Source organism: Bufo gargarizans, chromosome 10, assembly GCF_014858855.1.
Source record: "Bufo gargarizans isolate SCDJY-AF-19 chromosome 10, ASM1485885v1, whole genome shotgun sequence".
In the NCBI taxonomy this organism is placed as follows: Eukaryota; Metazoa; Chordata; class Amphibia; order Anura; family Bufonidae; genus Bufo; species Bufo gargarizans.
The window spans coordinates 103,298,623-103,321,771 of NC_058089.1; the positions used below are offsets into that span (position 1 = coordinate 103,298,623).

Genomic DNA, 23,149 nt, shown 5'->3' on the forward strand with positions numbered 1-23,149 from the left:
TCTGGGCGCGGGCGCGTTTGATACAGGATGTCGGGCGCATGCGCAGTGCGGCGAAAGTAAGACGGCGTGTAGTACGCGCGGCAGCCGGGACCGCGCTCCTGCCGCCCTTTACTGCGCATGCGGCCGTTGAGCGCGGTCCCGGAATCGGATTTCGGCTGTCAGTCACAGAGGCAGGGGGCGGGGAGAGGGCCATGTAAGACGCCGAGGCCGCTGCCCCCGTGACTTCAAGCCTGACTTGAAGCACGGGGCAGCAGCTGAATATAACATCGATTTCTGACTGAGCATACATGCTGCAAAACTAACAAAAAGTGCATCAGGAAACGACTATACAGCACTATAAGGTACTGTAAACAGCTTAATAGGCGATTTTTGGGTGACAGGTTCCCTTTAAGGATAACAGGTTTATACCCCCCTAGTGACCAGGCCCTTTTTTACAAATCGGCACTTCACAACTTTAACGGTTTATTGCTCGGTCATGCAACTTGGCACCCAAATTAATTTTACCTCCTTTTCTTCTCACAAATACAGCTTTCTTTTGGTGGTATTTGATTGCTGCTGAGATTTTTCGTTTTTCTGATATTAATCAAAATAGACCGCAATTTTCTCAAAAAAAGTGTATTTTTAAATTTCTCTGGTTAAATTGTTCAAATGTAATTACATTTCTATACAAGTTTGTGTCAGAATTTATTGTGCTACATGTCTTTGATAAAAAAAATCCAATAAGTGTATATTTATTGGTTTGCGCAAAAGTTATAGCATTTACAAACTATGGTACAAAAATTTGAATTTCCGCATTTTGAAGCAGCTCTGACTTTCTGAGCACCTGTCATGTTTCTTGAGGTGCTAGAATGCCAGGATAGTATAAATACCCCCCAAATGACCCCATTTTAGAAAGAAGACACCCCAAAGTATTCGCGAAGGGGCATGGCGAGTTCATGTATGATTTAATTTTTTTTTCACAAGTTAGCGGAAAATGACAGTTTCTGAGGGGAAATTTTTTTTTTATAAAGTTTCTATTTCTGCTAACTTCTGGCAAAAAAAAATAAAAAATCTCCCACGGACTCACTATGCCCCTCAGTGAATACCTTGGGGTGTCTACTTTCCGAAATGGGGTCATTTGTGGGGTGTGTTTACTGTTCTGGCATTTTGGGCGGGGCTAAATTGTGAGCAACCCTGTAAAGCCTAAAGGTACTCGTTGGACTTTCGGCCCCTTTACGCACCTAGGCTGCAAAAAAGTGTCACACATGTGGTATCGCCGTACTCAGAAGAAGTAGGGCAATGTGTTTTGGGGTGTATTTTTACATATACCCATGCTGGGTGAGAGAAATATCTCTGTAAATTGACAACTTTGTATAAAAAATTTAAAAAGTTGTCATTTACAGAGATATTTCTCACACACAGTATGGGTATATGTAAAAATACACCCCAAAACACATTTCCCTACTTCTCTGAGTACGGCGATACCACATGTGTGACACTTTTTTGCAGCCTAAGATGCGTAAAGGGGCCCGAAAGTCCAATGAGTACCTTTTAGGATTCACAGGGCATTTTTAGGCATTTGGATTCCAGACTACTTCTCACGCTTTAGGGCCCCTAAAATGCCAGGGCAGTATAAATACCCCACAAGTGACCCCATTTTGGAAAGAAGACACCCCAAGGTATTCCATGAGGGGCATGGCGAGTTCATAGAAGATTTTTTTTTGGGGCACAAGTTAGCGGAAATTGATTTATTTATTTTTCTCCCTTTCCGCTAACTTATGACAAAAAGTTCAATCTTTCATGGACTCAATATGCCCCTCAGCGAATACCTTGGGGTGTCTTCTTTCCAAAATGGGGTCATTTGTGGGGTGTTTGTACTGCCCTGGCATTTAAGGGTCTCCGCAATCATTACATGTATGGCCAGCATTAGGAGTTTCTGCTATTCTCCTTAGGCCTCATGCACACGACCGTTGTTTGGGTCCGCATCCGAGCCGCCGTTTTGTCCACATCCGTGGCTCCGTTCCGCGGCCCCGCTAAAAAAATATAACATGTCTTATTCTTGTCCGCGCTTTGCGGACAAGAATAGGCATTTATATTGCCGGCGCCCGTTCCGTTCCGCAAATTGCGGAAGGCAACACGGGCGCCTTCCGTTTTTTGCGGATCTGCGGTTTGCGGACCGCAAAAAACGGCACGTCGTGTGAATGAGGCCTTATATTGAGCATACGGGTAATGACTTTTTTTTTTGTTCAGCCTTCATTCGCATCGATCAATGTGGATGAAAAAATTTCTGCAAAAAAATGTGCAAAAAAAAAAAGCTGCGATCGCTAATAAAGATCCAAAAAGCTCAAAAGTGATCTTTATAGCGCCGCAGCGATTTTACGGTGTTTTTGCAGTGATCAGAAAAAAATATTTTTCTGTCACTGCAGTGGGGCGGACTGAACGCAAGTGTGCGCACAAGATCAGGCCTGATCGGGCGAACACTGTGTTTTTTGTAGAGCCTAAGGTGACCCTAATGTACTGATATAGATCTGATTGCGATCAGTCTTGGTCACTTACAGATACTATACAGTACTAGTGCTGATTAGCGACAGCGATGACGCTAATCAGCGACTAATCAGTGACTGCGGTGCGGTGGGCTGGGCGCTAACTACCTAACAAGTAGCTAACTACCTGGCGGTGATAAGGGACCCTTAGGCCCCATTCACACGTCCGCAATTCTGTTCCGCATTTTGCGGAACGGAATTGCGGACCCATTCATTTCTATGGGGACAGACTTTGTCCCGCTCGGATCCGGAATTGCGGATCTGTACTTCCGGGCCTGCACTTCCGTTCCGCAAATATATAGAACATGTCCTATTCTTGTCCGCAATTGCGGACAAGAAAATGCATTTTCTATATAGTTCTGGCAATGTGCGGATCCGCAAAATGCGGAAAGCACATTGCCGGTGTGCGTGTTTTGCGGATCCGTGGATCCGCAAAACACGTACAGACGTCTGAATGGAGCCTTACAGGGGGGTGATCAATGACAGGGGGGTGATCAGGGAGTCTATATGGGGTGATCAGGGGTTAATAAGTGACAGGAAGGGGGGGGGGGTGTAGTGTAGTGTGGTGATTGGTGCTACTTACAGAACTTCTGTGTCCTCTGGTGGTCGATCCAAGCAAAAGGGACCACCAGAGGACCAGGTAGCAGGTATATCAGACGCTGTTAACAAAACAGCGTCTAATATACCTTTCTTATGTTAAAAAAATCGCATCTACAGCCTGCCAGCGAATGATCAGCGCTGGCAGGCTGTAGTTCAACTTGTTTACTTCACGCTCCTGTGAGCGCGTGTTCACAGGAAATCTCGGGTCTCACGAGATGACGCCAATAGGCATCGCTGAGCACTGAGAGAGCTGCCGCCCGGACGCCTATCGGCGTTACGTGTGCGGCAAGTGGTTAAGGAGATGCGGCACTGTGAAGGTCACTAATAAAGGGACGGCCGCTGTATAGGTCACTGTTAAAGGGGCGGTATGCTGCGGAGGTCGCTGTTAAAGGGTCAGGCGCTGTGGAGGTCACTGTTAAGGGGGCGGGATGCTGTGGAGGTCTCTGTTAAGGGGGCAGGGAAAGGTGGAGGTCACAGTTAAGGGGGCGGTCCGCTATGGAGGTCAGTGTTAAGGGGCGGGGTGCTGTAGAGGTCACTTAAGGGGATGGGGTGTTGTGGAGGTCACATTATAAGGGAACGGAGCTCTGTGGAGGTCACTGTAAGGGGGCGGGTTATTGTGGGAATCACTGTTAACGAGACGGGGTACTGCGGAGGTCACTAATAAAGGGGCAGCAGCTGTGGAGTTCACTGTTAAAGGGGCGGCGTACTGTAGATGTCACTGTTATAGTGGACAATATGAATGAAACCACGCACTCTCAAAGTAGTATGCAAAGGTAGGTTTAATTTAATGCTCCTTTATACTAAATACGTATATATCTCAGGAATGTAATAAAACAAATTATTTCGAAAAAAATCTAAAAAATTCAAAATTATGAACAAATCTCCATATGTATTATAGATGAAGCACTTAATGTTGCAATTGTTTGGGGAGACATTTCGGTCTGTTAGACCTTTATCAAATCATCCCACGTGGAGGACGCTGGACGCTTCTCCCGGTCCAGCGTCCTACACGTGGGACGCCACCGTCAATAGACCCACTTCTCCTATCTTAGGCGATGATTTGATATCTATAATACATATCGAGATTTGTTCATAATTTTGAATTTTTTCGAAATATTTTTTTTTATTACATTCCAGAGATATATACCTATTTGGTATAAAGGAGCATTAAATTAAACCTACCTTTGAATACTACTTTGAGAGTGCGTGGTTTCATTCATATTGACTATTAGTGGGTTCTCCCCCTTATACCCCTGCACCTGCCCCTAGAGGGGTGCCTCTTCCATTTTCTCTGTTATGGGGGATGCTGTCGATATCTTTTAACGACACACACAAACATTAAAAGAAATAGATGAAATATACCCGTGCGAAGCCGGGTCCGTCTGCTAGTTTTATATTATAAAATAAATAAATACTACAAAATAAAATAAATAAAAGAATAAATAAATAAAAAACAACTACAGAGTTGTTAGGACCCAAATCAAGCGTCTCATACGAGACAGTACCTTTCCCCGAGCTGGAGCCTCTCCACTTTCACTCATACTTAATCACCGCATTGGGATACGTGATACACTTTTTCAAGCAAAAAGCTCGGGCCAGAAAAACAAAGGCAAGATAATGAATATGAACGATCCACAGGCTGCATAGAAATGACCTGAATTGTGATGCGGAGACGAAAGCCACTCTTCAGGCAGAAGTCGGGTTTCTTGGCAAAAGCGATTATTAATCATTAAGCGGTAAATTAAATAGCTGGGAGTAGGGCTGAAACGATTACTCGATTGAATCGAGTAATGTGACACCAAAAAATCCTCGATGCTAATTTTTTGCATCGAGGATTCGTTTGTGTCATGTGACCACGGAGCGGGAGTGAAGAGCCCGTGGTCACCCGCCGGCCCGTACCACGCTGCACTGGATCCTGACACATCGTCAGGTCATAGTGCACGTAAGCGCGGAAAGGTAAGTATTTTATTTCACTGGCGCTGGGGACATGGCACTGAAGGGGGACAGCCGGCAATGGATGGCAGGGAGGGGCAGATGGGAGTGGGGGACATGGAGGGGCTGACTGATGGCAGTGGGGGACATGGAGGGGCTGACTGATGGCAGTGGGGGACATGGAGTGGCTGACTGATGGCAGTGGGGGACATGGAAGGGCTGACTGATGGCAGTGGGGGACATGGAGGGGCTGATCTGATGGCACTGGGGGAGCGGGGGACATGGAGGGGCTGATCTGATGGCACTGGGGGACATGGAGGGGCTGATCTGATGGCACTGGGGGACATGGAGGGGCTGATCTGATGGCACTGGGGGACATGGAGGGGCTGATCTGATGGCACTGGGGGACATGGAGGGGCTGATCTGATGGCACTGGGGGACATGGAGGGGCTGATCTGATGGCACTGGGGGACATGGAGGGGCTGATCTGATGGCACTGGGGGACATGGAGGGGCTGATCTGATGGCACTGGGGGACATGGAGGGGCTGATCTGATGGCACTGGGGGACATGGAGGGGCTGATCTGATGGCACTGGGGGACATGGAGGGGCTGATCTGATGGCACTGGGGGACATGGAGGGGCTGATCTGATGGCACTGGGGGACATGGAGGGGCTGATCTGATGGCACTGGGGGACATGGAGGGGCTGATCTGATGGCACTGGGGGACATGGAGGGGCGGATCTGATGGCACTGGGGGACATGGAGGGGCTGATCTGATGGCACTGGGGGACATGGAGGGGCTGATCTGATGGCACTGGGGGACATGGAGGGGCTGATCTGATGGCACTGGGGGACATGGAGGGGCTGATCTGATGGCACTGGGGGACATGAAGGGGCTGATCTGATGGCACTGGGGGACATGGAGGGGCTGATCTGAAGGGATTTGGGGAAATGGAGGGGCTGATCTGATGGCACTGGGGGACATGAAGGGGCTGATCTGATGGCACTGGGGAAGTGGAGGGCATGGCAATGGAGGGCGTGGCAATGGATGGCATGGAGGGGCTGATGGCACTGGGGGAGTGGAGCTGAAGGCACTGGGGTGGGAGAGAGCTGAAGGCACTGGGGTGGGGGAGAGCTGAAGGCACTGGGGTGGGGGAGAGCCTGTGGCCCTGGGGAGGGGGGGGAGCTGATGGCACTGGGGAACTGATGCACTTGGGCTGATCACACAGTGGGGAACGAAGGGTGTTGGGGACTGATGGCAGTGGGTCTGATGAGTTTTTATAAAGGAAAACAGTCTATTAACTCATTTTTCCTTATTAGAGTACTCGATTAATCGTAAAAGAGAATCGATAGAATACTCGATTACTGAAATAATCGTATACTGCAGCCCTAGTTGGGAGGGAAGAAAATGACCAGTGGCACCTGAGGCCGGGGATGATGAACAGACCCAGAGCAGGTTAACCGGAGGGGGGTAAGGAAAATGGGATATTTTCGGTGACAGTAGATGCCAAGAAACTGTTCCCACCAGCACAGGATGGCGGCATGTTTTTGCCATTAAAGCAACGCTCTCCCTAAACACACCCTCTTATTACATTAGGTCTATTTGTATCACGCGCTAAAATAGAGACGGGTTTCGGAGTCTGTCACTTCTTTTCTCTTTATAAATCTAATTCAAGTGCCAAGGAAATGAACTTTCAGCCAATTTGCAAACGAGTTTGCAAGTGCCAACTGGGTGTTCCAAAGACTCAGGCTCAGGCTCTACGCCATACACCCTGCCCACAATCCAACCCCTTGTCCGAAGTCACAGTCTCCTGTAATGAAACCTGCATGTGTGTGATGTAAAGGTGGGTGCGGATGCACGCTACTTAAAGGGGTTCTCTAGGAATTAAGAAAATTTTAATACTTAACTATTACTTCATTATAAATATGTTCCTAAATACCTTACATTAGCTATAATGGCTCGTTTTGTCTGGGGAGCAATCATTAGGAGAAATAAAATGGCTGCCGTCCTATTAGTGCACACAAAACCTGTCCTAATTACACAGCAAGACAAGTTACTTCACCACATTGAGATAAAGAGCTGCCTCATCCTCCTCTCTGCTCTGCTTGTCAGGGATCACGATCCTGAATAGAGATAAGATCTGCAGCTGAATCTCTGTAGGAATGGAGTTCATGAGCAGATGTGGGTAATGAGCAGCAGCACTTGTATGCAGTCTCTATTACCACTGTCTGTCCTGTCCGTCCTCTCTGTACTTCATGTCTCCTCATGGACTCCAATCCTACAAAGATTCAGCTAAATATCATATTAAACTGTATTCAGGATCATAATTAGGGATGAGCGTATCGACTTCGGATGAAACATCCAAAGTCGATTTGCATAAAACTTTGTTTCAATACTGTACGGAGCGAGTTCTCGGTAGAACACAGAGCAGGCCGGTTGCAGGGAAACGCAGATACCCTGTGCCGGGTGCATTGTCTGGTGTGTGTCCACCCCCTCAGGGTTGAACAAGGGGGGGGGGTATGTGACACAGTGAGGGGTTGTGTCTGGCAAAGGAGGTATTTTATTCCCTGCATGAGCGGCTGGGCTGATATCCAGCCAGGTGAGGTCAAATACTGGACCGGAGTTTAAGTGCCGGTCAGGGTTCTGGCTGCACCTGGATGTCCTTAAATAGGCAGCTGGGCTCAGCAGAGATGTCTCTGTTTTTGGGATCTGAGGATTTGTGCCATGCTGGAGGGCTGAGAGCCGCACGCTTGGGAAACAGGCCCCCCTAAAGCCTGCTGTGGACTACTAGAGGCAGAACTGCCAGCAAAGTGCATTGTGTTATATAAACATTCCATTGTGTGTGAATTAACACCAAGACTGCAAAGTTACGTGTGGTTTTGTGCAATTGCCTCAAGTGTGAATAAACAGTGACTTTTTGAGTTAAGAACTTGTATTTTGCCTCTAAACTGTGCCCGCTTACCCTATCTACCAGAGGGAAACTCTACAATCCATAGACTAAAACTATACGTCATGGCTAGCTGACGCAGGTACAGGTACAGATTTGTTATAGACATTTCTGAAAAAATCTGCTCCATTCGTCCGAATGTTGTTGTTTTTGCAGTGTGTGCTTAAATTTCTGCAAACCTCACTCCAACGAATGGAACGGTCAGAGAAACGTTTGCAAAGGTTTGCCTCGTGTGAACATACGCCTACAGTGAACATCAGTGCTGTCTTCTGGTGTGTGAGCACATGAACAGGGTTTCAGTTGGTAAATGTAAGCAGGCCGTTCCATTCAGTGACAGCTGAGTTGCTACATTCCAGCGTAATGTGCGGGCTCAATATGATAACCATGAATGCCGCAGGGTTTCCGCTGGAGCCAATTGGTACTGTTACGGTTAGTCTGTTTGGAACCACTGCATCAGCCAACCGGCCTGGGTTTGGGCTAAACCTAAGGGCATTATTCTGGCAGTCACCTGGTATTTACCCTTTACAGAGATTGACTTTGCTGCAGCCACCAGGCCACTACCTCCTGGAATAGACTGTGGTTAACAATTGACCCATTGTGATCAGAGACATAGATGCAAAGCACAGAGAACTCCTAGTCAGGAAACAGGCAGAGGTCATGGTGGGCAGAATTTGCACAAATTTGTGTGAGGTCAGGGCAGGCAGTAAAGAGTCAATACAGAAAACAGGCTAAGGTCAGGGCAGGCAGCAAAGAGTCAATACAGAAAACAGGCTAAGGTCAGGGCAGGCAGCAAAGAGTCAATACAGAAAACAGGCTAAGGTCAGGGCAGGCAGCAAAGAGTCAATACAGAAAAAAGGCTAAGGTCAGGGCAGGCGGCAAAGAGTCAATACAGAAAACAGGCTAAGGTCAGGGCAGGCGGCAAAGAGTCAATACAGAAAACAGGCTAAGGTCAGGGCAGGCAGCAAAGAGTCAATACAGAAAACAGGCTAAGGTCAGGGCAGGCAGCAAAGAGTCAATACAGAAAACAGGCTAAGGTCAGGGCAGGCAGCAAAGAGTCAATACAGAAAACAGGCTAAGGTCAGGGCAGGCGGCAAAGAGTCAATACAGAAAACAGGCTAAGGTCAGGGCAGGCGGCAAAGAGTCAATACAGAAAATAGGCGAAGGTCAGGGCAGGCGGCAAAGAGTCAATACAGAAAACAGGCTAAGGTCAGGGCAGGCAGCAAAGAGTCAATACAGAAAACAGGCTAAGGTCAGGGCAGGCGGCAAAGAGTCAATACAGAAAACAGGCTAAGGTCGGGGCAGGCGGCAAAGAGTCAATACAGAAAACAGGCTAAGGTCAGGGCAGGCAGCAAAGAGTCAATACAGAAAACAGGCTAAGGTCAGGGCAGGCAGCAAAGAGTCAATACAGAAAACAGGCTAAGGTCAGGGCAGGCAGTGTGAGGTCAGAATCAGTAAACAGGCTGAGGACGGTACACATCTACTGGAAAAGAATTACCTTCAAACACCAAACTGCATTGTTAGGAAGAAACAAGTCCTGGAGTGATAACACCCTTGTCTCCTTCACGTGATGAGAATTTGGACGGAGGGTTGAGGGGTGACAATCTTCCGTCCAGAGAAGACATGGCGGGTGTGGACCAGCACCAGTAAGGCCTCTATTATCCTGGTATGGGGTCGGTCGGCACACATTAGACAGTACCACACAGTTTGTTAATTTTGGAGCATCTTTAAACAGAACACTTTTGTCTAGAACGGTTACTCCCATTTTTGCACGCCGCCCCCTACTGGATGAAGACGGTGCTTTCTGTGAGTTTTAAAAAGTTTCAGTAAAACTGATTAACACAGGTAATCGCAGCTGCTTTTCAGCTTAAAAATCACAAAACCTTTTTAGCAAAAATAGTGTATACCAAATTGTGCAACTTTTTAAAGCCAGATTTCGGCTGTAAATTGAATAATAAAATAACTTCCATGTGCACAACATCCGACGGAGGATGCCACATTTTATTTATTTATTTTTGGATTCGCATGTAATTGGCTGCCATATGCAATCAACGGTACAGAGCCTCTATGGAAGCCCAACTATGACTTCATACAAACAGATGAGAGCATGCCACCTAAGAACATCACCAAATGTCACACAGGCATCAACAGTGAGCAATGAGGAACCTTTCTTAGGCTTGTAAGGTGGAGTACGGACTACAGTCTGGATTCGGTCTCAGCTCATATAGGAAAAAATAGCACAGAGTGAGAATCCTAGTAATTAACACTGCATTCACGTGGAAGTACAGAAAAGTTTCAGGGTTAAACAGTCCAACTCTTTAGAGTTTTTCAAGGCAAAATTACATTACACCTAAGAAGTGCTATGCCAATACTGAAGAGCAACAGTGCCCCCCAGTGGCCAGAGTGTAGTACGTCATCAGTTTTAAAAATCGTCAATACAGTAGTAAAGTTTATGAAATTCATAATGTGAAACACAATCACCCCCTGAGTCTGAATCGTACATCCCCAGGGAGCGTTCAGTGCAAGTATTGAAAGCATTTATTATATCTGTCAGCAGTTTTATATCTGTCACCATGTGTGGTTCATAAAATAAAAAAATAAAAATACAAAAGTTTCATCCAATCTATACACATAAAATACAAGGAAGAGACTGAGCATAGAGTAAAAACAAGCAAAGGTGAAGAACCAGCGGAGAGTCTGCTGATGGTGATGATCTGACAGAGCATTGCTCTGTTCTGTCTTCTCCCCAGCAAGGAATGATTTGATATCTGAAGCCTGCAGAACTGTGAATGCAGCTCTGGAGCACGGTATATATTTTTCAGGCCATTACTGCAGCGCCAATACTTTTGAAGACTTTTACAAAATATTCTCATGCATACTCATGCCGAAAGAGAGGCCCAGATAACATAGGTAGTGGAGTCCCCCCTTAAAGTCCCCCCTTAAAGTCCCCCCCATCAACACAGCCAGCAGAGTCCCCCCATAGAGAGGCCCAGATAACATAGGTAGAGGAGTCCTCCCTTAAAGCCCCCCCCCCCCATAAACACAGCCAGCAGAGTCCCCCCCATTAAAAAAAGGCCCAGATAACATAGGTAGCGGAGTCCTCCCTTAAAGCCCCCCCCCCCATAAACACAGCCAGCAGAGTCCCCCCCCCATAGAAAGGCCCAGATAACATAGGTAGAGGAGTCCTCCCTTGAAGTCCCCCCCCATCAACACAGCCAGCAGAGTGCCGCCTGTAAAGAGACTCAGCAGTGCCCTCCATTATTAGTGCCATCCATGTGCTCTTCATGTAAATAGCCCCCATAAACACAGCCAAACTAGTTCCCCCAATAAACAGCCAGTGGCTGCCACCCAGAAAGAGAGGCGGCAGTGCACCCACCATAATCAGCGCCCATCAGACACTTGAGGCGAAACGTCTGGGACCCTCAATGATTCCAAGAAATAAGGGCCCTAAATTTAAATTCCAAGTGAAGAAGCAAAATGGGCAACAAGAAAAATGGATGCTCACCCTGCCTCTCAGGTATTTGGGACCCCGTCGTTCTCATCCCCGGTGGGGGGCCCAGAATTAACATTAGGTCTTATTTACATGACTAAGAAAAACGCCTTTATTTAAGGCCTGTCACAAGGCCGTTTTCAGACCACTGACAGTCCATGGGTGTATTCAGACATCTGGTGTTTTTAACGGACTGTGAATACTGTTGGTCAAAAAAAATAGGAAATATCCTATTTTGTCCGTTTGTCCAACAGCACCCATTCAAGTGAAGGAAAAGCCTGTATGAAAAAACAGGCGTGAAAAAGTTTCATTGTTTTTAATGGCTGTTTTTATTCACTGTCATATAAATAAAGCCCTTACGGGGGTGTCTTCCCATCTGAGACATTGATAGCATATCTCTAGGATATGACATCCATGTTAGACAGGTGCGGGGGCCCACCTCCGAGACCCACTCCTATCTCCCCGAAGTCAAGGAGAACGCACTACACATGTGTGGACTGCTTTCCATTCACAGCCATGCGAGCAAGAACTACCACAGCGGTGAACGGAGGATGGGTGCGCATCTGCGGCTGCTCTCCCTTCACTTTGGGGGCGCTGCTCTGGAGATAGAAGCGGGTCCTAGAGATAGGACCCACACCTGTCTAACATCGATGACATTTCCTGCCATCAGTGGTTGTGCATGACCGAAGCAGCACCACAGGACCGCTCCGAGGATTGTGTCTGCACTGCAGCTCGGCTTTATTAAAGGGGTTCTCCAGGAATTAAGATAATGAAACTAGTTAAATATTACTTTATTATAAATATATTCTCAAATAACTTCCATTAGTTATAATGGCTTGTTTTGTCCGGGGAGCAATCAGGGGCAATAAAATGGTCGCCGTCCTATTAGTACACACAAAACCTGTCCTAGTTACTTCAGAACACGGAGGTAAAGAGCTGCCTCATCCTCCTCTCTGCTTGTCAGGGATTATAACACTGAATACAGCTGATAAGATCTTCAACTGAATCTCTGGAGCTCAAGAGAGGGCGTGAAGTACAGAGCAGGGAGGGGTGAGGATAATGAGCAGCAGCACTTGTGTGCAGTCTCCATTACCACAGTCGGTCCTGTACATCCTTTCTGTACTTCATGTCTCCTCATGGACTCCATTCCTACAGAGATTCAGCTGAAGATCTTATAAGCCTTATTCAGCATCATAATCCCTGACAGGTAGAGCAAAGAGGAGGAAGATGAGGCAGCTCTTTAGTTCAGTGTTGTAAAATAAATTGTCCTCTTGAGTGATTAGGACAGGTTTTGTGTGTAGTAATAGGATGCATTTTACGCCTCCTGATGATTACTCCCTAGACAAAACGATCCATTATAACTAATGAAAGGTATTTGGGAATATATTTATAATATAGTCCTATTTAAGTATTTTCATTTTCTTACTTCCCGGAGAACCCCTTTAGGCTGGGTTCAGACCTGAGCGTTTTACAGCGCGTTCCTACGCGCTGTAAAACGCTCAACAGGCAAGAACCAATGATTCCCTATGGGAATGGTTCTCACCTGGGCGTTTTAAAACGTCCGACGCCCCAAGAAGTACAGGAGCTTCTTTGGGGTGTCTTGTCGCGCGTTCCCGTACATAGACTTCAGCGGGAACGCGCGACAATGGGCAAACGCCCGTACAATCGCGCATACAGAGCGTACATTCAGTACGCTCAGGTCTGAACCCAGCGTTAAGGTGTATGCAGCTGAGATACAAAACCACTCACAATCCGCAGACAGAAAGCAGCCATGTTTTTCTAATCCTGAGCAACTGCTTAAAAAGAAAAATTTGGGGAACCCCTGTAAATGTGGTAAAATAACGATAGTATCAATACTCACTCCTTTTCTCCCTGGCATTGCGCCCTGGTCCTCCCCGCAGCTGACGTCATCACCCTGTCTGCAGAGGTGATGTTCCGTGTACACAGGTCACCATGCAGCCAATCACTGGCTTCAGTGGCAACGCGATGTGTACTGCTGAGGCCAGTGGGTGGCTGCACGGCGATCTGTGTGCACGGCACGTTACCTCTGCAGACAGGGAGAGGACCAGAGTGCAGAGCTGGAAGCAGCGGGGGGAGAAATCGATTCTTTAGTTGTTTTACCACATTTACAGGGGCTGTCTGAGGTTTTTCTGAGAATGGACAACCCCTTTACGAAGGAGTCATTCATGCAGCCCTTTTAGGTAAATCATTTTGCCATAATTAAAGAAGTTTTTTCAAGGATTTTCAAAAATTGGAAAAAATAAAATAAAAAATTCAATGGTCCAGGTTCCCCATTCGTCTTTCCTTTTCCTACAGCCATGAGGTGCATGCACATGACTGCCGCAGGCAGTCTCGCCCTGTAGGGGCAAGCACCACCGCTGAGGCCAGTGATTGGCTGCAGCAGTCACTTTCACGTCATTGCTGCAGAGAAGCAAAGAAAGATCAGGACCATTTTCAACTTTCCTGCTGACCTCCAGCATGGCGGACATGCCAATATCTATTTACCACCAACGTGAGAACTGAAAGCAAGCCCTATTCTCAGTATCCGAGCCCCCCATATAACTTATCTCAGGATTTCAGTCTGGCATGGCCGACACTGTCCCGATGCCAGGAGTCAAAAGCTTTCTGGACAGCAGCAGCAGCCTTCTCGGGGAGCGGCGGAGAGGAGCAGCATTAAGTGGGTCTTTGGCAGTGATTAGTAGGGACTCCGGTGGCTTGGCATCAGGCTGAATATCTGAACAATAGTCAAACTCCGCCACCTGTTAGCGAGACTCGCGGTGAAAAGCGAGAGCACTCTGCATTCAGGGCAGACATCTTCAGCAAATGTTATTCTTTCCGAACCCTCGCTCTGTCTGCGCGTTTTCAAAGGAAAGTAATTCTGTTCATCGGGTGTCAGTCATCCCTCCAGAAATGTTAATATTCCATAGTAAAGTACACAAAACCCCAAGAAGGGCTCTGACCGCGACCAGAACGTGTGTTCCCGTGTGCTGCACTCACCGCAGGACTATGGAGCAATTCATCAACGGTCTGAAAAGTCATCAGCTAAGACGTCTCTTGGAGAGAGAGAGGGGGGGGGACAGATTGTATAATACTAGTCTGTAAGAAGAGGACAAGGTTTTTGCGGCTCGGGTGCGGACCTATTCACTTCAATGGGGCCACAAAAGATGCGGAGAGCACTCCGTGTGCTGTCCACATCCATTCCCTCGACCCGTGGCCCCGCAAAAAAAAAATAGAACATGTCCTATTCTTGTCTGTTTTGCAGACAAGAATAGGCGATTCTACAATGGGCCGCACACAGGCGGCTTTCGTGTTTTGTGGACCGCAAAAAACGGAACGGTCGTGTGCATGAGGCCTTATTAAGACATTTTTTGATACGGTTCTTTTATTTTTTGGATTTTTTTTGGAAGCATGACGTTCATAGACTGGTATTAATATACAGTGATAGTGGTTTTGACGTTACATGTACTTACCGTAGCAGTAACGTGGGGCTGTCTTCCATTTTGCCCTGTTTTCTTTACTTATATGTAATGTGTATAGTACTTCAATAAACGTTTATATTTTTTTACGTATGGTGTATTTTATTATATTGGGGCTATTAGCAGGTCGTTGTAGGTTATATTAATGGGGGTTGTTAAGGTGCTTTCACACTTGCGTTGTTTGATTCCGACAGGCAGTTCTGTTGCCTGAACTGCTGCCTGATCAGGCAAACTGTATGCAAATGCATGTAATTTTTTTCTGACTGATCAGGCATAATTCTGACTTATCAGGATCCTGATCAGTCTGAAAAATGCATTGCAATACCGGATCCGTTTTTCCGGTGTCATTCGGCAAAACGGATCCGGTATTTTTTTTTTCTTCACATTGTTAAAGGTCTGCGCATGCACAGACCGAAATACTAGATCCGTCAATGCGGTATTTTAAATGCCGGATCCGCTGTAGCGTTACATTACCCTACTTCGTGAGATTTCCCTACCTCCTGACTTCCTGTCGCACTGCTAATGACGTGAGAAGGCGTTTCTGAGTTTTGACGATCTGCGCATGCGCAAACCGACAGTTTATGGAAAATCTCAGCGGAGTTCAGCTTCACACCGGGACACTGCGCATGCGACGGCCAGAGTTAGCCGCGCTTGCGCACTGGGTCGTAGTATTTCCCTACTGAGGCTCTCCTGCGCAGTGTCCGGTGTGAAGCTGAACTCCGCTGAGATTTTCCATAAACTGTCGGTTTGCGCATGCGCAGATCGTCAAAACTCAGAAACGCCTTCTCACGTCATTAGCAGTGCGACAGGAAGTCAGGAGGTAGGGAAATCTCACGAAGTAGGGTAATGTAACCTGACACCGGCACTAATATATTTCTATGGAAAAAAATTACGGATCCGGCATTCAGGCAAGTGTTCTGGAATTTTGGACGGAGATAAAACCGTAGCATGCTGCGGTATTATCTCCGTCCTGAAAAGTCAAAAAGACTGAACTGAAGACGTCCTGATGCATCCTGAACGGATTTCTCTCCATTTAGAATGCATTAGGATAAAACTGATCAGTTCTTTTCCGGATTTGAGCCCCTAGGACGGAACTCAGCGCAGGAAAAGAAAAACGCTAGTGTGAAAGTACCCTTAGAAAAACACAGCTGCTTTCTTTCCACAAACAGCGCTACACCCATCTACAGGTTGTGTCTGGTATTGCAACTGGGCTCCAGACGCTGAGCTGCAACACCAAACCCAACCTGAGGACAATTGTCGCACTCCTTAAAAAATAGCCTTGTTTTTGCTTTCCTTAATGACGTCTTCAAAGCGGTTATCCACTAACCAGACTCATCCGCCATCCACAGGAAAGGGAATATATTTGGCGCTGTACTTGGCAGTCCCATAGAAGTGAATGCAGTTGTGGTCAAGCAGTGCGCACCACTGCTTCATTCTCATGGAGCACTTCGGGACCTTCATTCTCGTGAGTACTGGGGGGTCCCAGCAGTCAGACCCCCAGCAATCACTTATCCCCTTGCCTGTGAAGACGGGATAAGTACATGTCGGTTGGGGTGGACATGTCACTACTGAGGCCTGCCATAGGCTGCAGTGGCATATGTGGGCACCGCCCCGTCCAGGTCAGCAGTTTGCATGCGGGGACCGAAGCGCGTGGAAGATAGCTGGGGACTGAAGGAGACGGAAACAAGCGGTGGGGAGCAGATGTATCCACGACTCCACAGGTCCAGCGGGGATTGAGGAGAACTGCCTGTTTTTTTTCAAATGTCGCTCGTACGTCCGCTGTGCCCCCCTGCTGTTTTCCTGCCTGATATGTTAATACGGAGCATCAGCACAGGGAGGAGGAGACGCCAGGGTTTCTAAATGGATGCCTCCTTCTCCCCTGGCTGTGCCGCGGTCCATTCACAGCGGAGAGAGCGTCACAGCCAGGGAGAAGGTGAGCTGGTTATGGCGCTCTCCGCTGTGATTGGACCGCGTCACAGCCAGGGAGAATACCATTCCCAGTATTAAAAATATACAAAAAGATAATAATAATAATCATAGGCATCACCAAAACACCCGTACTATTAAAATATAAATGTATTTATCCCATACGGGGAATGTCATAAGGAAAAGAAAATCAAAATGGATGATTAGCCTTTTCTGTGGCTTCACCTACCGAAAAACTATTGAATAAAAGTGATTAAAAAGTCATACACAGTCTAAAATGTCATCAATAAAAGCTACAGAAAGTCCTGTGAAAAATAAGGCCCCACAGCTCCATAGACGTAGATATTTTTAAAAAAAGCTATGTGGGTCAGAAAAAGGAGATGCTAAGAAAAAATGTATTTTTCCCAAAGTTTTTTTTTCCTCCCAGTATTAAAACTAAAACTAATAAATTAGCTTTGTTTTCTGACTGACCCAGAGAATGAAGGGCACATGTCAGTTTTACTGCATAGAGAACACCATAAAAACAAAACCCATAAAAATATGGCTATGTGAATGGAAAAATAAAAAAGTTCTGGCACCGGGAAAACAAAAAAAACCCTGCAAGTATGTGAAAATTGTCTGGTCAGTTAGGGGTTAAAGTAATGCTCCTGCACCACATTTACTTCAGCTGGAACATTAAAGGGGTTGTCCGGTTTCCCAAACTGATGGCCTACCCTCAGGACAGGTCATCAATATCAGTTGGGTGGGGCTCCGACTACCAGCACTCCTGCCAATCAGCTTTTTGTAGAGACCGCGCGGCATGTACGAGCGCCGCAGTCTCTGCACTGTTTACCGGTCGAGTTTGTAGCCGCCGCGCAGTGTAACTACAACTGCTCCCTCCATCCAAGTGAATTGGGATGGAGCAGCCGATCTGATATTGATGACATATCCTGAGGATAAGTCTTTAATATTGGAAACCGGACGACCCCTTTAACAGCCACTCACTACATAAAACGCAGAAGGTCACGTGTCCGATGACGTCAATGTATCTGACAGGGAAGAAAAGGACATTGCCAAATACCTAGACGCTGAGACATTCCCTACTGATCACTTTCCTATTTAGTAATTGGTGGAATTTTCCTTTAAAGGGAGTCTTTCACCTAAACTGACCATTATAGAACACGAACACCATGATCTGCATTATAGTCCCCATATTGGAATGCTACTTACCGTATAGCTGTCCGTCGCTTATTTTCGCTAAAAAACACTTGTATTCAATATGTTAATTAGGTTCTGAAAGTGCCCGGGGCGGCGTTCAATCGGCCGGTGCCCAGGCCCGTCGTCACTGTTCATATAAAACCCCTCCGCTTTCACCCCTCTGGCCCGCCCTAGGTTCTTCAGAAATCCAGCGCTGTTCACAAGATTCGCCGCGCCTGCGCACTTCAGTCCCCATTATGGGCAGAGGCACAAGGCCGGTAGCTAGATGTACGGGTTGGCACATGCGCATTAAACGCTCTTGTGCCTTTGCCCATAATAGGGAATGAAGTGCGCAGGCGCGGCGAATCTTGTGAACGACGCTGGATTTCTGAAGAACCTAGGGCGGGCCAGAGGGGTGAAATGCGAGGGGTACCATATGAAAAGAGACGAGGCACCTGGGCACCGGCCGCTTGAACGCCGCCCCTGGGCACTTTCAGAGTAGTATTCCAATATGGGGACTATAATGCAGATCATGGTGTTAGTGTTCTATAATGGGCAGTTCAGGTGAAAGACTCCCTTTACGACGTCTTTCAGAGAGAACACTTGTGCCTCCATCCTTACCAATCCCAGTGTTTGCTCCTGTGACGATCACCACCTTGCCGGTCAGATCACAACCCTGGAGAATATCCATAGCCGTGGTGTTCCCGTCATACTTCTGCCTTGTGTTCATCTTAGTTGGCTGATCTTCAACGGTGAAGGCAAGTCTGGGGTCTAGGTAAGTGGTCCTCTTATTCAAGTGACTGAAAGAGAGAAACACAATTTGCTATGAAATTATGATACGTAAATGGTTAACCCTGCCCCTATGAGGGATAGAGCAAGGGTCAGCAAGATTGTCCATCCTGGAAGACTGGAGCACAAGAAAGACTGGATGCGTACCCATAAGTGAAAGCATGGCCAGGTTCACATGAAGTTTGGAGGTGCACCCTGGAGCTACTCAACTCACACAAAACAAGGAACCCACCTACCATGTGACATTTATCATATTTTTGCCATTCTTTTTGGCAAAGTAGCCTTTCGGTGCCCTCTGTGCTGTCACCTCTGCACCTCACTGCTGTCATTGCAACATTTCTCCCCTCACAACACTTTCCAAAAGTGGCGAGAAAAGGGGGCATGGGCGGGGAAGCAGGCGGACAGGCAGGCCCAGCTCAATAATCATTTTCTACGCCGGTTTTTGGCGTGGGAATGACTTAAATCTACACCAGCAAGAGGGTTGGCATAGAGTTCAAGGGGTATTCCCATCTCAGACAATGGGAGCATATTGTTAGGAGGTCCCAGAGGTGGGACCTGCACCTGTCTCTAAAAAGAAGCCGAACACAAGACCGACAAAGTGGTGGCCGGTGGGGCCGGGTCCGGCCACCACCAAGCCTTCCTATTGGCCCGCTGAAAATAGCCAAGCGACGTGCTATAGAAATGAATAGAGGGCAGCTACGCATGCGCGGTGTGCCCTCCGGGTCTTTGCCGGCTCCGTTTACAAGATAGGTGAGTGTCCCACCTTTTGGACCCTCATCTATCAGACAATATGGGCATATACTAGCGATATGCTTCCATTGTCTAAGCCTGTTGAACGGCCTGCCAGATGAATTGCTAAAGTTATGTAGAGGCCTGCGTCTTGGCACTTTCTCTGGCAGCACAGCGGGACTTTAAACCGGCGTGGAAAACTGTCCCCCCAAATGTGATATCAACAGTGTCCAACAGATATATGCCCAAGGGAAAGCGAGAGCAAGACGACACCTGAAGGACGGACAAAAATTGGGCTTCTTCTCTAGGGCAAGTGGGTGCACTTAGAAAGAGCTCTACGTTTTTTTTTTTTGTTGCTTTTAAGCATTTTTTGAGGTGCCATTTTTAGCCACACATCTTTTTTTCAGTCTCTGTTTCCTATCAAAAAATGCAAGAAAACAGTCATAGGGCTCATACACATGACCGTGATCCCCCCAGGAAACAGAGCCCGTGTATTGGCTGCACCTCCCGGGCTGACCATGGCTCCCCTGAACCCGAATATAAAGAAGCTGATTAGAGCCGAATGGGATAAGCCTGAACAGGGTTCTTTCATCTCCCGCAGCATTAAGAGGAGGTATCCCTTTGACGAAGTAGATTGTACAGTCTGGGAGTCGATGCTCCGGTAGCTAAGGTCACGAAACGCACGGTTCTTCCCTTCGAAGATGCTGCACAGTTAAAAGATCCTATGAACAGGAAGGTAGAGAGCCTTCTTAAAAATACATGGGAAGCCACAGCAGCTCTTTTAAAGCCCGGAGAAGCTGCAACATGTGTGGCTCGTACCTTTAAAGTCTGGTTGGAGCAATTAGAGCTCCATTTAATTAATAAGACCCCCGAGGGAGCAGATCTTGGACAGCCTTCCCCTACTAAAGATAGCACTAGTTTTCTGGCAGACGCCTCCGCTGAATCTGCCCGTATGGCGGTTCTATCTAATACAATTAGAAGAGTCCTTTGGTTGAAGGCCTGGTCAGGGGATAGGACGACCAAAAACAAATTGATTTCCCTTCCGTTCCATTGCCAATATGTCTTTGGTCTCGACTTAGATAAGATCTTAGAAAACGCTATCGAACGCAAGAAAAGGTTTCCTGAAGATAGATCCAGAGGCAGACTACAACATCAAGATACCAAGACAGATAGAGAGAAATCGGGGAGGTGGAGCTATACAAAAAGGGGGGAAAGGAAGGAATTTCCTTTTTAATTCCAACAAGGGGGATCCTTCCTCCTCCGAACGATGACGCCATCAGGGTTGGGGGAAGACTCAGTTCTTTCATAAACACCTGGGAGCAAGTCATCGCAGACCCTTTTATTATCAACATTATAAGAGAGGGTTATGCTATAGAGCTGGAATCTCTTCCGCCACAAAAATTCACCTTAACCTGGCTTCTCAAATGTATTTTTTGACCAACGGCATAAGAGAACTATTATGCCTATGAGCAGTAGAATGTGTTTCCAGCAGGGAAATATTAAGGGGTCACTATTCCCCATTATTATTCCCCTATTATTATAGTCCTTAATTTGCCAAGCGGCAAATTAAGGACTATAATAAATCTGAAGCCATTGAACAAATATATCACAAATATATCACCTATCACAGATTCAAGATGAAAACAGTAGGGTCTGCAGTGAGACTCATCAAGAAGGGGGCTATGATGGCCACGATAGACCTCAGAGATGCTTACTTTCACGTCCCGATCCATCCCCAATCCAGAAAATATCTAAGATTCGCAGTCCGGCAGGAAGGAAGGATCTATCATTACCAATTCAACTGCCTTCCTTTCAGAATATCTTCTGCCCCTCGCATCTTCTTTAAGATCATGGCACAGGTAGTGGCCTCCCTAAGCCAGAAGGGGATACTAATAATTCCGTATCTGGATGATCTTTTAGTCATAGCAGAAAATACAGATCATCTTCATTCCCATCTTCAGGTGGTTCTTTCTCATCTTCAGGCCCTGGGCTGGATAGTCAATTGAGAAAAATGCAACCTACTTCCAGACAATCGGAGAGTATTTTTTGTCATCCTTCTAGATTCCGTCCTCCAGAAATCTTTCTTACCTTTCCCAAAGGTCCAGGATCTGAAGCTCAGAGTCCAGCAATTCTCGAAAAAAAAAACATTTGCTCGATCAGAGAGGGCATGAAAATTCTAGGACACCTCTCGTACTGTATTTAGCGGTTGTCTGGGCTCAATACCACATGAGACCTCTGCAGGACCTCGTCCTTAGGAAATGGAACAGGTCTCAGTCAACCCTGGACCAGAGGATCTCTCTAAACAGGGAAGTAAGAATCTCTTTACAGTGGTGGCTCAGAGACAAGAATCTACAGACGGTGGTTTTCTGGAATCAGGAAGACGTTTTCTCGTTGACAATGGACACCAGTTCCTGGGGCTAGGGCGCCCCTACAGCCAGAAGTTCCTTCCGTCAAATTACAGGGAACTTCGGGCAATATGGGAAGGTCTCAAAGCAACACAGGCCCAGGCAAGAAACCGTCATGTACTGGTCCACTCGGACAACTCCACAGCAGTGGCTTTCATCTGACATCAGAGATGAACAAAGCACAGTCATCTTCAGAGTCTCTCAAGACAGATTTTCTTGTGGGCAGAGAAAAATTTAAGATCACTCACAGCGGTGCACCTGAAGTGCTCCCTCAATCTAAGGGCAGACTTTCTCAGTTGGCAGAGACTAGAACAAGTCGAGTGGTCTCTTTCTCAGACAGCCTTTTGGAAGATCCAGGTTCATTGGGGCAGTCCGAGTCTGGATTTCTTTGCCTCAAAGAAAAACCACAAAGTGTCCCATTACTTCTCCCTTAACCCAAGGGATCCCTGCGTGGCAGTAGACACCTTCACTCAGGATTGGACGTCGGGTCTTGTTTATGCTTTTCCGCCAATTCCAGACCGAGAAATGTACCCTTATCCTGGTGGTCCCCTTTTGGCCCAGAAGGGGCTAGTTCGGTCTTCTGAGATCCCTCAGCCGGGAGGATCCAAATCAGTTTTTTCCAATGGAGGACCTTCTAACGCAGGTTCCAATCAATCATCTGAACCCCAGGCTTCTCAGGCTATCAGCCTGGTTACTGAACAATACATTCTTCTAGGTCTGGGTCTATCTCAGAGTGTTGTGGGTACCCTAATGCTCAGCAGGAAGTCCAATACCTCTAAGGCATATCTTAAGGTATGGAAGAAGTTCGCCTCCTGGAGTGGTGACAGGTTTAACCAGTCTACTCCCAATATCCCTCTCATTCTGGATTTCCTTCAGGATCGTTTGGATATGGATCTCCCCAAACACTCTAAAGGTGCAGGTGTCTGCCCTGGGTGCCCTTTATAACACCAGTCTTTACGATGTCCCCTGGGTTTCTAGGTTCTTGAAAGCTGAAGATAGGCTGAAGCCAAGTATTAAGAATATGGTAGCTCCGTGGAACCTGAATACAGTTCTTTTAGGCTTGACAGATCGCTCGTTTGAGCCTCTAGATTCCCTGTCTATCAAGTGGCTTACTCTTAAAACGTTTTATTTTTGGCAGCAATATCCTCTGATAAGAG

The 23,149-nt window shown here is 47.0% G+C and overlaps 1 protein-coding gene across 1 annotated transcript in view; it reads right to left on the reverse strand.

Moving 5' to 3' along the window:
- The window catches only part of WWOX (WW domain containing oxidoreductase), an 834,115-nt gene that overhangs the window by 801,853 nt on the left and 9,113 nt on the right, over positions 1-23,149 (reverse strand). The window contains exon 5 of the mRNA XM_044270184.1: positions 18,691-18,869. Within this exon, the coding sequence (XP_044126119.1) occupies positions 18,691-18,869 (179 nt within the window). The remainder of the gene's footprint in view (positions 1-18,690; positions 18,870-23,149) is intronic.